The following is a 13,132-nucleotide window of genomic DNA, read 5'->3' on the forward strand; positions in this document are numbered from 1 at the left end:
ACTGTAGAGCTCCAGATGTAGCCCACGTTGATGTCATCCTTAGAGTCGGGGGAGAGCATTGAGTAAGCGCACCTAATTGTGTCTGTGTGTATGGGTGTTGGATGTATGCATTCTAATAAAACAGCCGGATGTGTTCAGTTTTTTGTATTCCCTTGATACATTATTTTGAGTCAATAGAATTCATCCTTTTTATATAAAAGATAAAAAAATCAAAGTTTTAAATAGCCGATTATAGCGCACCTCTAACGGGATATTATAGCTGTTTGAGCAGGTGCCGCTATGATGCATAACCCGTTAAACTAAAGAAATAGTGGACCCGTTATAGCCTCGTTATAGCTGATTTGAAGGGTCACTGCTATTTGGCATGACCAACTAATTTTTAAAACACTGAAAAAAATCCAATGTGTGCCTCCCGAGTAACTCCATTGAACTGAACCTTTATATAAAATAGGCTTGATTATCCCGTTGCTTGCATCATCTCGAGGCGCTTACTTATCGTTTTAAAGTACATGTGTTGCTTCCAAGTAACTCCATTGAACCGAACCTGTACAGATGCTTCCAGCCAAAAACAAGTTTATTGGGGTGAGGATCAGATAGGTTTCTTTAAACATCTGAACTTTGGAAGGAAGCAACTCAGTAGTTTCTCTCTCCCACACCGTGGCTTCAATCAAGGAGTTTTTTTTCGAAATGGAGGCTGAGCCCCGGCCTCTGCATCGATAGATGCATACTTCAAGAGATCAAGGAGTGAAGAGCTCAATCTTTAAGAGAAGATTCAGCAACAAAGCAATAGCTAGGTAGCATCCCTAATTCCCTATAAATACCACCCGTTCATATCAGCCAGCAGTTTAAGGTCCAGAATTTGGAAGCAAAAATGAGTGAGCGAGTGAAGGTCCTGAGCACTTTCGGCAGCATATACGGCCACCGTCCAGAGGTGGCCCTGAGGCTCAAGGGAATACCTTACGAGCTGCTCCTCGAAGACCTGCCAAACAACAAGAGCGAGCTGCTGCTCACGCACAACCCTGTCCACAAACTGGTCCCCGTGCTCCTCCACGGCGACAGGTCCATCTGCGAGTCGCTCAACATCGTCGAGTACATCGACGAGGCCTTCGGAGGACCGCCGTTGCTGCCGGCCGACCCCTGCGAGAGGGCCACGGCCCGCTTCTGGGCGCAGTTCATCGACCAAAAGGTACCATCTCGGCATCTCTTGTGAACTTCTGAACAAATATGTTTCTGTCCTGAACGCTGTACTGCAGTTTGCTAGGCCGTTCTGGATATCGATATGTATGGCGGATGGTGACAAGGAAGAGGAGGAGGACTTCTTGAAGGAAGCCAAGGAGAATCTGCTGCTTCTCGAGAGGCAGCTCAAGGGGAAGAAGTTCTTTGGAGGGGACTCCATTGGACTCGTGGACATAGCTGCCAGTGGGTTAGCTCGCTGGCTCCAAACCTTCGAAGAGATCTCCGGCGTGAATCTGCTCACAGATGAAGGGTTCCCTGCTCTGTGTCGCTGGGCGAAAGAATATGCCGGCGAGGAGTGTGCTAAGGCCTGCCTCCCGAGCAAGGAGGAACTGGTTGCCAAGTTCACTGCAGTGAAGAACTTTCTAGCAATGGCAGACGTTCAGAAGTGATCTAGTGTGATCACTGCGACGATATCATGCTTATAAAATAAATCAATCGTATGGACATGTTAATGATCATTGTTTCCTGGAAAAGGAACAAGCTACTTGTCTTTCTTTCTCAGATTCAGAAATCTGTAAAGACATGGCGGATTGTATTTCTTTTTCAATGCAGGGTGCAGCCACCATTACTAGTAGATTGAAACTGATGCTCTTGTTTTAGAGTGTTGTTCACTTATTTATAACCACGAGTTTGTGTGTTTCTTGTTTCATTTGGGTTGTTACTATGTGCGGCTGCATGTAATGTAATTTGGAACTGCTGTACAATCTGATCGTGTTTAGAAAACATCGATATTATGATAGCAAAATGTATGTTCCATCTATTTTTGACCCGGTCCACTGGTTGGTGTTATATGGTACTCTGTTATGTTTTGAGGGAATACTAACATAGAAGATGCGAGTTAGATGACTCCTAGTGGAAAAATTGTGCATGTCTTATTTGTCTTGGAATGTTACAGTAGTCCTTTTAGAAAATCGTGACAGCTGACAGGAGTACTGGAACATACCCACTTTCAAAAATGGAGCAGGGGAGAACTGACACACAGGAGGAAGTACTTCGTCAGTTCATCAGTAAGTTGGACAAGTTCAGGGGAGAACTGCTGCGCATCGCATGGTCGCCAAACTGAGAGCTAAAACTCGAATAAATCTTGTCTGTAATATGTGCAGTTCGTTCTTGTGTCTGGACCTTTTCGCAAGTTCGGTGAATGTTTCCTCGGAGGTTGTTGTCTATGTGTTGGTGTTTTGTTTTGAATGTAAAACCTGATGGTTTCGTTGCTTCAATAAAGTGGAGCAAGGGGGAAACCCCTTTTATTCAAAAAAACTTTGAAAAATGGTTCCAGTATATGAACGAAGTGTGTTGGTTCCTATATGTCACAAATTGTGTAGCTATGATATTTTACACTGGCGGGTGAAGGCGCGGCGACATGCCGCACCCGTGCAAGTGCTTTTGACTTTTACAAAAAAAAACTGCTACTTTAAGAACTATAAGAACTACAGGGTACACATATCGGATGAGTGGTAAAGTATATCCAGTTGAACATTATGAGGTAGATTACATTGGCTAGATGATACAATTTGCTAATGAAGAAAATAAAATCCAATGAGGTGCAATGGTTTATTTACAGGCTAAGCTATCATAAGCAAATGTTGAAAGAAGATTGACAAGCTAAAACAGTGAGATTTTAGTAACATTTTAGTAAAACAGATGGTTTGACTCTCCAGTTGTGATAGTACATTCATTTGTTTTTATTTACTCTGAAATTTCAAATAGCTACTCCCAAGTACGAAGCCGACCATGGAGAAGACATTCTCATAGTTATAAGTGTTGGAGGTACCTTATGCAACGGCATCAAAAAATCATCTTTAGGTTTCCTTCTCGTGGCATTTTTTGGAGCTCTAATGGGTAAACATGATTTTTCACACAAATGACACCATAATCAGCAAAGGTGGAATTACAACACGATACTTATATAATCTTATGACATACAAAAATAATGTATTTGATTGTCGTTTAAATGTTCTGTGTGGTTCTAAATATTTGAGCGGAAAGATATTAAGTCATGGAAATTTAAATCAATTTTAAGGAGAGAGAGAGAGAGAGAGAGAGAGAGAGAGTAGCTGAAGATGAAATATGAACAACATTTAAAAGCATTAGTTTAAATCAAATAGTATTCATGTTGCCTAATCAACATTTAAATAGTGCCTTTTCTCCCACCTCTAATCTGCATAGATGCAAGAGGAAGAATGATGTGTGTAAGGGAGATGCCCTCATGGTAATTTAAACCCACTAAAATGACATGCAGAATGAAATGTGGCAAACAATATTAATAGTTATTTACCACATGAACTTTCTCTCCATATATCTCATACAACGCAAATATTGTATAAAATATTCTAGAAATATTATTTGGTAGATGTAAAAGGTTGAACTGAAATCTCACTTGCAACATAGGATCAATAACTCAAATATATTCATGAGAATATAATATGTTTAGATATAAATATATTCATGCCAACAATGAATCAAAAAGGAAGAAATTAAACAAAAAAAATAGAAAAAGAACATACATGCGGGTTGGCGAGGAGAGCTCGGGGCGGCCTCTTGCTGCGGGAGGTGGAGGGCGCGGGGGGCGGTGGAGGCGGCCAGGGAGGTCGAGGCAGAGGCGGGCGGCGGCCGGCAAGGTCGAGGCGGAGGCGGGCGGGGGGCGGCGGCCGGGGAGGTCGAGGAGGAGGATTAAGTTCGCCAGAAATGAGTTGCTTGATTTAGAATGTTTTCCATTGAAAAAGGGCCTTTGTTTGTAATTAAAATTCAAAAAGTTTTCTTTTCTTTTGAGAACCCATTGGAAAAGGAAAACCCTATTTGATGCCACAAGCGCTCGTTTCATGATTCAAACCTTGGACCTCCATCATAGAGACACGCTCACGCAACCACCCCAACACGAAGCAACTTCCGATAAATTAAAACCTTTTCTATGTTTTACTCTCTCATTCTCCTTTTTCTCTTTTTCGTTGTCTTTTTCTTCGACCCGGTTCAACGATTTTGTTTTTTTCTTTGACAGGTTCAACGATTTGAAAAGAGTTCATCAAATTTGTTCTTTTGTTTTTTAAATGATGAACGTTTTTCAAATTTTTGAATTTTTTCAAATTCGGAGATTTTTTTTCCAAATTCGATGGACTTTCTCATCGGACGGGCTCCAATTGGAATTGGAAAAGGGGCTGCGTGGGTGTTAGCATGAAGGGGCCAATTTTGCTCTCTGATTCGACGTTTGGGGAACCCAATAGCAATATCCATTTTCTGGGCTTTTAATTTAGTATCAACTCCCGATCCCGAAGCGTGCCTGGAACCCTAGCTCTTGCCTACCGATCCCCTTCCCCTCCTTCTCTCCCATTCCACGGCGACGGCGGCTCTCCCTCCGCCCTGCTGACTGCTGCTCCCACTTCGACGCCGTCCTGGTGGTCTGCCATCTGCCGCCCCGGCCCCAGCCCAGGCGCCGGGTCTGAGGACGGCGATGGGCCAGGCCCCGTCGCTGCCTGACGACGCGGTGTCAGACGTTTCATTTTGTGTAGAATCATGTTGTGTAGAATCACACAACATTTCATTCTGTTCTTCAAGGTTTTTTGTCCCAAAAACGAGCTGGACCCCGAACTATGGCAAACCTTACTTGCAAAACACCGAAAGCTCTCTCAATATCCTTGCGGGCTGCCTCTTATGCCTTGGTGAAATGAGCCTCTTTTCTGGTTAAGGGCACCCCATTTTTCTCCTTGATGGACTTCACAAGAGTTGCCCAATCGGGATAAATTCTATCGGTGAGATAGTATCCCATTGAGTACTCATTGTCCATGATTTTGTAGTTGCAAGTTGGAGCATCCCCATAAACTAATCTTTTGAACAAAGGAGATCTATTGAGCACATTGATATCATTGAGTGTTCCCGACAAACCAAAAAATGCATGCCAAATCGATGTGTCCTCCGATGCCACGGCCTCAAGCACAATGATAGCATCACGGCTTTTACCGTAATACATTCCTTGCTATGCCTTTGGACAATTTTTCCATGTCCAATGCATGCAATCAAGACTACCAAGCATCCCTGGCCATCCCCCTTTTTCATTCATCTCCATCAATCTCTTTGTATCTTCCTCGTTGGGTGCCCGAAGATACTCATCGCCATACAACCGGATAACTAATTTGCAAACCTACGAACGGACGCCGTGGTTGTATCTTATCCAGTGCGAAGATACTCGTCGGTATAGTCTGTGGGTATGCCATAGGCGAGCACCCGCATTCCAGCCGATATCTTTTGGTACCCACTAAACCCCATGATATCGGAGACGGATCTACGATGCTTGAAGTAATCTGAGGCGGCCTCACAATCGGTGACAATCTTCACAAACAAACTACGGCGCATTCGTTACCTTCTCCGGAAGAGGCGAGGTGGGTACGTCGGTACCTCCGCAAAGTAGTCTTGCATCAAATGCTCGTGACCGAGACCGCGGTTCCGGTAGATGGTGACTCGCCCCATCTTCGACCCTCTCCTGTGATCCATCAACTTCGCGCGGTCTTCAAACTCTTTCACGTCGAGGAGGAGGCCCATCATCTCGACGTCATCGTTTTGAAGCAACTCCTCAATGTCCGAATCATCCGACGACGACCAACCGGAATCATCGGACAACGCCTCCATCTACACAACACAAAACAAAAAATTGTGAGTGCCAACAATGAATCAAAAAGGAACAAATTAAACTAAAAAACAGAAGAAAAAAAAACATATATGCGGGTCGGCGAGGAGAGCTCGGGGCGGCCTCTTGCTGCGGGAGAAGGAGGGCGCGGGGGCGGCGGAGGCGGTCGGGGAGGTAGGCGGGCGGGGGGCGGCGGCCGGGGAGGTCGAGGCGGAGGATTAAGTTCGCTAGAAATGAGTTGCTTGATTTAGAATGTTTTCCATTGAAAAAGGCCTTTGTTTGTAATTAAAATTCATTTTTTCTTTTCTTTTGAGAACCCATTGGAAAAGGAAAACCTTATTTGACGCCACAAGCGCCCGTTTCATGATTCAAACCTGGGACCTTCATCATAGAGACACGCTCACGCAACCACCCCACCACGAAGCAACTCCCGATAAATTAAAACCTTTTACATGTTTTACTCCAAATTCGATGGACTTTCTCATCGGACGGGCTCCAATTGGAATTGGAAAAGGGGCTGCGTGGGTGTTAGCATGAAGGGGCCAATTTTGCTCTCTGATTCGACGTTTGGGGAACCCAATAGCAATATCCATTTTCTGGGCTTTTAATTTAGTATCAACTCCCGATCCCGAAGCGTGCCTGGAACCCTAGCTCTTGCCTACCGATCCCCTTCCCCTCCTTCTCTCCCATTCCACGGCGACGGCGGCTCTCCCTCCGCCCTGCTGACTGCTGCTCCCACTTCGACGCCGTCCTGGTGGTCTGCCATCTGCCGCCCCGGCCCCAGCCCAGGCGCCGGGTCTGAGGACGGCGATGGGCCAGGCCCCGTCGCTGCCTGACGACGCGGTGTCAGACGTTTCATTTTGTGTAGAATCATGTTGTGTAGAATCACACAACATTTCATTCTGTTCTTCAAGGTTTTTTGTCCCAAAAACGAGCTGGACCCCGAACTATGGCAAACCTTACTTGCAAAACACCGAAAGCTCTCTCAATATCCTTGCGGGCTGCCTCTTATGCCTTGGTGAAATGAGCCTCTTTTCTGGTTAAGGGCACCCCATTTTTCTCCTTGATGGACTTCACAAGAGTTTCCCAATCGGGATAAATTCTATCGGTGAGATAGTATCCCATTGAGTACTCATTGTCCATGATTTTGTAGTTGCAAGTTGGAGCATCCCCATAAACTAATCTTTTGAACAAAGGAGATCTATTGAGCACATTGATATCATTGAGTGTTCCCGACAAACCAAAAAATGCATGCCAAATCGATGTGTCCTCCGATGCCACGGCCTCAAGCACAATGATAGCATCACGGCTTTTACCGTAATACATTCCTTGCTATGCCTTTGGACAATTTTTCCATGTCCAATGCATGCAATCAAGACTACCAAGCATCCGTGGCCATCCCCCTTTTTCATTCATCTCCATCAATCTCTTTGTATCTTCCTCGTTGGGTGCCCGAAGATACTCATCGCCATACAACCGGATAACTAATTTGCAAACCTACGAACGGACGCCGTGGTTGTATCTTATCCAGTGCGAAGATACTCGTCGGTATAGTCTGTGGGTATGCCATAGGCGAGCACCCGCATTCCAGCCGATATCTTTTGGTACCCACTAAACCCCATGATATCGGAGACGGATCTACGATGCTTGAAGTAATCTGAGGCGGCCTCACAATCGGTGACAATCTTCACAAACAAACTACGGCGCATTCGTTACCTTCTCCGGAAGAGGCGAGGTGGGTACGTCGGTACCTCCGCAAAGTAGTCTTGCATCAAATGCTCGTGACCGAGACCGCGGTTCCGGTAGATGGTGACTCGCCCCATCTTCGACCCTCTCCTGTGATCCATCAACTTCGCGCGGTCTTCAAACTCTTTCACGTCGAGGAGGAGGCCCATCATCTCGACGTCATCGTTTTGAAGCAACTCCTCAATGTCCGAATCATCCGACGACGACCAACCGGAATCATCGGACAACGCCTCCATCTACACAACACAAAACAAAAAATTGTGAGTGCCAACAATGAATCAAAAAGGAACAAATTAAACTAAAAAACAGAAGAAAAAAAAACATATATGCGGGTCGGCGAGGAGAGCTCGGGGCGGCCTCTTGCTGCGGGAGAAGGAGGGCGCGGGGGCGGCGGAGGCGGTCGGGGAGGTAGGCGGGCGGGGGGCGGCGGCCGGGGAGGTCGAGGCGGAGGATTAAGTTCGCTAGAAATGAGTTGCTTGATTTAGAATGTTTTCCATTGAAAAAGGCCTTTGTTTGTAATTAAAATTCATTTTTTCTTTTCTTTTGAGAACCCATTGGAAAAGGAAAACCTTATTTGACGCCACAAGCGCCCGTTTCATGATTCAAACCTGGGACCTTCATCATAGAGACACGCTCACGCAACCACCCCACCACGAAGCAACTCCCGATAAATTAAAACCTTTTACATGTTTTACTCCAAATTCGATGGACTTTCTCATCGGACGGGCTCCAATTGGAATTGGAAAAGGGGCTGCGTGGGTGTTAGCATGAAGGGGCCAATTTTGCTCTCTGATTCGACGTTTGGGGAACCCAATAGCAATATCCATTTTCTGGGCTTTTAATTTAGTATCAACTCCCGATCCCGAAGCGTGCCTGGAACCCTAGCTCTTGCCTACCGATCCCCTTCCCCTCCTTCTCTCCCATTCCACGGCGACGGCGGCTCTCCCTCCGCCCTGCTGACTGCTGCTCCCACTTCGACGCCGTCCTGGTGGTCTGCCATCTGCCGCCCCGGCCCCAGCCCAGGCGCCGGGTCTGAGGACGGCGATGGGCCAGGCCCCGTCGCTGCCTGACGACGCGGTGTCAGACGTTTCATTTTGTGTAGAATCATGTTGTGTAGAATCACACAACATTTCATTCTGTTCTTCAAGGTTTTTTGTCCCAAAAACGAGCTGGACCCCGAACTATGGCAAACCTTACTTGCAAAACACCGAAAGCTCTCTCAATATCCTTGCGGGCTGCCTCTTATGCCTTGGTGAAATGAGCCTCTTTTCTGGTTAAGGGCACCCCATTTTTCTCCTTGATGGTCTTCACAAGAGTTGCCCAATCGGGATAAATTCTATCGGTGAGATAGTATCCCATTGAGTACTCATTGTCCATGATTTTGTAGTTGCAAGTTGGAGCATCCCCATAAACTAATCTTTTGAACAAAGGAGATCTATTGAGCACATTGATATCATTGAGTGTTCCCGACAAACCAAAAAATGCATGCCAAATCGATGTGTCCTCCGATGCCACGGCCTCAAGCACAATGATAGCATCACGGCTTTTTACCGTAATACATTCCTTGCTATGCCTTTGGACAATTTTTCCATGTCCAATGCATGCAATCAAGACTACCAAGCATCCCTGGCCATCCCCCTTTTTCATTCATCTCCATCAATCTCTTTGTATCTTCCTCGTTGGGTGCCCGAAGATACTCATCGCCATACAACCGGATAACTAATTTGCAAACCTACGAACGGACGCCGTGGTTGTATCTTATCCAGTGCGAAGATACTCGTCGGTATAGTCTGTGGGTATGCCATAGGCGAGCACCCGCATTCCAGCCGATATCTTTTGGTACCCACTAAACCCCATGATATCGGAGACGGATCTACGATGCTTGAAGTAATCTGAGGCGGCCTCACAATCGGTGACAATCTTCACAAACAAACTACGGCGCATTCGTTACCTTCTCCGGAAGAGGCGAGGTGGGTACGTCGGTACCTCCGCAAAGTAGTCTTGCATCAAATGCTCGTGACCGAGACCGCGGTTCCGGTAGATGGTGACTCGCCCCATCTTCGACCCTCTCCTGTGATCCATCAACTTCGCGCGGTCTTCAAACTCTTTCACGTCGAGGAGGAGGCCCATCATCTCGACGTCATCGTTTTGAAGCAACTCCTCAATGTCCGAATCATCCGACGACGACCAACCGGAATCATCGGACAACGCCTCCATCTACACAACACAAAACAAAAAATTGTGAGTGCCAACAATGAATCAAAAAGGAACAAATTAAACTAAAAAACAGAAGAAAAAAAAACATATATGCGGGTCGGCGAGGAGAGCTCGGGGCGGCCTCTTGCTGCGGGAGAAGGAGGGCGCGGGGGCGGCGGAGGCGGTCGGGGAGGTAGGCGGGCGGGGGGCGGCGGCCGGGGAGGTCGAGGCGGAGGATTAAGTTCGCTAGAAATGAGTTGCTTGATTTAGAATGTTTTCCATTGAAAAAGGCCTTTGTTTGTAATTAAAATTCATTTTTTCTTTTCTTTTGAGAACCCATTGGAAAAGGAAAACCTTATTTGACGCCACAAGCGCCCGTTTCATGATTCAAACCTGGGACCTTCATCATAGAGACACGCTCACGCAACCACCCCACCACGAAGCAACTCCCGATAAATTAAAACCTTTTACATGTTTTACTCCAAATTCGATGGACTTTCTCATCGGACGGGCTCCAATTGGAATTGGAAAAGGGGCTGCGTGGGTGTTAGCATGAAGGGGCCAATTTTGCTCTCTGATTCGACGTTTGGGGAACCCAATAGCAATATCCATTTTCTGGGCTTTTAATTTAGTATCAACTCCCGATCCCGAAGCGTGCCTGGAACCCTAGCTCTTGCCTACCGATCCCCTTCCCCTCCTTCTCTCCCATTCCACGGCGACGGCGGCTCTCCCTCCGCCCTGCTGACTGCTGCTCCCACTTCGACGCCGTCCTGGTGGTCTGCCATCTGCCGCCCCGGCCCCAGCCCAGGCGCCGGGTCTGAGGACGGCGATGGGCCAGGCCCCGTCGCTGCCTGACGACGCGGTGTCAGACGTTTCATTTTGTGTAGAATCATGTTGTGTAGAATCACACAACATTTCATTCTGTTCTTCAAGGTTTTTTGTCCCAAAAACGAGCTGGACCCCGAACTATGGCAAACCTTACTTGCAAAACACCGAAAGCTCTCTCAATATCCTTGCGGGCTGCCTCTTATGCCTTGGTGAAATGAGCCTCTTTTCTGGTTAAGGGCACCCCATTTTTCTCCTTGATGGACTTCACAAGAGTTGCCCAATCGGGATAAATTCTATCGGTGAGATAGTATCCCATTGAGTACTCATTGTCCATGATTTTGTAGTTGCAAGTTGGAGCATCCCCATAAACTAATCTTTTGAACAAAGGAGATCTATTGAGCACATTGATATCATTGAGTGTTCCCGACAAACCAAAAAATGCATGCCAAATCGATGTGTCCTCCGATGCCACGGCCTCAAGCACAATGATAGCATCACGGCTTTTACCGTAATACATTCCTTGCTATGCCTTTGGACAATTTTTCCATGTCCAATGCATGCAATCAAGACTACCAAGCATCCCTGGCCATCCCCCTTTTTCATTCATCTCCATCAATCTCTTTGTATCTTCCTCGTTGGGTGCCCGAAGATACTCATCGCCATACAACCGGATAACTAATTTGCAAACCTACGAACGGACGCCGTGGTTGTATCTTATCCAGTGCGAAGATACTCGTCGGTATAGTCTGTGGGTATGCCATAGGCGAGCACCCGCATTCCAGCCGATATCTTTTGGTACCCACTAAACCCCATGATATCGGAGACGGATCTACGATGCTTGAAGTAATCTGAGGCGGCCTCACAATCGGTGACAATCTTCACAAACAAACTACGGCGCATTCGTTACCTTCTCCGGAAGAGGCGAGGTGGGTACGTCGGTACCTCCGCAAAGTAGTCTTGCATCAAATGCTCGTGACCGAGACCGCGGTTCCGGTAGATGGTGACTCGCCCCATCTTCGACCCTCTCCTGTGATCCATCAACTTCGCGCGGTCTTCAAACTCTTTCACGTCGAGGAGGAGGCCCATCATCTCGACGTCATCGTTTTGAAGCAACTCCTCAATGTCCGAATCATCCGACGACGACCAACCGGAATCATCGGACAACGCCTCCATCTACACAACACAAAACAAAAAATTGTGAGTGCCAACAATGAATCAAAAAGGAACAAATTAAACTAAAAAACAGAAGAAAAAAAAACATATATGCGGGTCGGCGAGGAGAGCTCGGGGCGGCCTCTTGCTGCGGGAGAAGGAGGGCGCGGGGGCGGCGGAGGCGGTCGGGGAGGTAGGCGGGCGGGGGGCGGCGGCCGGGGAGGTCGAGGCGGAGGATTAAGTTCGCTAGAAATGAGTTGCTTGATTTAGAATGTTTTCCATTGAAAAAGGCCTTTGTTTGTAATTAAAATTCATTTTTTCTTTTCTTTTGAGAACCCATTGGAAAAGGAAAACCTTATTTGACGCCACAAGCGCCCGTTTCATGATTCAAACCTGGGACCTTCATCATAGAGACACGCTCACGCAACCACCCCACCACGAAGCAACTCCCGATAAATTAAAACCTTTTACATGTTTTACTCCAAATTCGATGGACTTTCTCATCGGACGGGCTCCAATTGGAATTGGAAAAGGGGCTGCGTGGGTGTTAGCATGAAGGGGCCAATTTTGCTCTCTGATTCGACGTTTGGGGAACCCAATAGCAATATCCATTTTCTGGGCTTTTAATTTAGTATCAACTCCCGATCCCGAAGCGTGCCTGGAACCCTAGCTCTTGCCTACCGATCCCCTTCCCCTCCTTCTCTCCCATTCCACGGCGACGGCGGCTCTCCCTCCGCCCTGCTGACTGCTGCTCCCACTTCGACGCCGTCCTGGTGGTCTGCCATCTGCCGCCCCGGCCCCAGCCCAGGCGCCGGGTCTGAGGACGGCGATGGGCCAGGCCCCGTCGCTGCCTGACGACGCGGTGTCAGACGTTTCATTTTGTGTAGAATCATGTTGTGTAGAATCACACAACATTTCATTCTGTTCTTCAAGGTTTTTTGTCCCAAAAACGAGCTGGACCCCGAACTATGGCAAACCTTACTTGCAAAACACCGAAAGCTCTCTCAATATCCTTGCGGGCTGCCTCTTATGCCTTGGTGAAATGAGCCTCTTTTCTGGTTAAGGGCACCCCATTTTTCTCCTTGATGGTCTTCACAAGAGTTGCCCAATCGGGATAAATTCTATCGGTGAGATAGTATCCCATTGAGTACTCATTGTCCATGATTTTGTAGTTGCAAGTTGGAGCATCCCCATAAACTAATCTTTTGAACAAAGGAGATCTATTGAGCACATTGATATCATTGAGTGTTCCCGACAAACCAAAAAATGCATGCCAAATCGATGTGTCCTCCGATGCCACGGCCTCAAGCACAATGATAGCATCACGGCTTTTACCGTAATACATTCCTTGCTATGCCT

General features: G+C 47.1%; 1 protein-coding gene across 1 annotated transcript; it reads left to right on the forward strand.

Annotated features, from left to right (window-relative positions):
• The first annotated feature begins 661 nt into the window (after positions 1-661).
• Positions 662-1,996, forward strand: LOC123445596 (glutathione S-transferase U8-like). The gene is made up of 2 exons (XM_045122603.1): positions 662-1,186; positions 1,254-1,996. The coding sequence occupies exons 1-2, from the start codon at positions 872-874 to the stop codon at positions 1,623-1,625; spliced, it is 687 nt and encodes a 228-aa protein (XP_044978538.1). The 5' UTR covers positions 662-871; the 3' UTR covers positions 1,626-1,996.
• Positions 1,997-13,132: the final 11,136 nt, after the last annotated feature.

The sequence above is a fragment of the Hordeum vulgare genome, chromosome 3H, assembly GCF_904849725.1.
Source record: "Hordeum vulgare subsp. vulgare chromosome 3H, MorexV3_pseudomolecules_assembly, whole genome shotgun sequence".
Lineage (NCBI taxonomy): Eukaryota > Viridiplantae > Streptophyta > Magnoliopsida > Poales > Poaceae > Hordeum > Hordeum vulgare.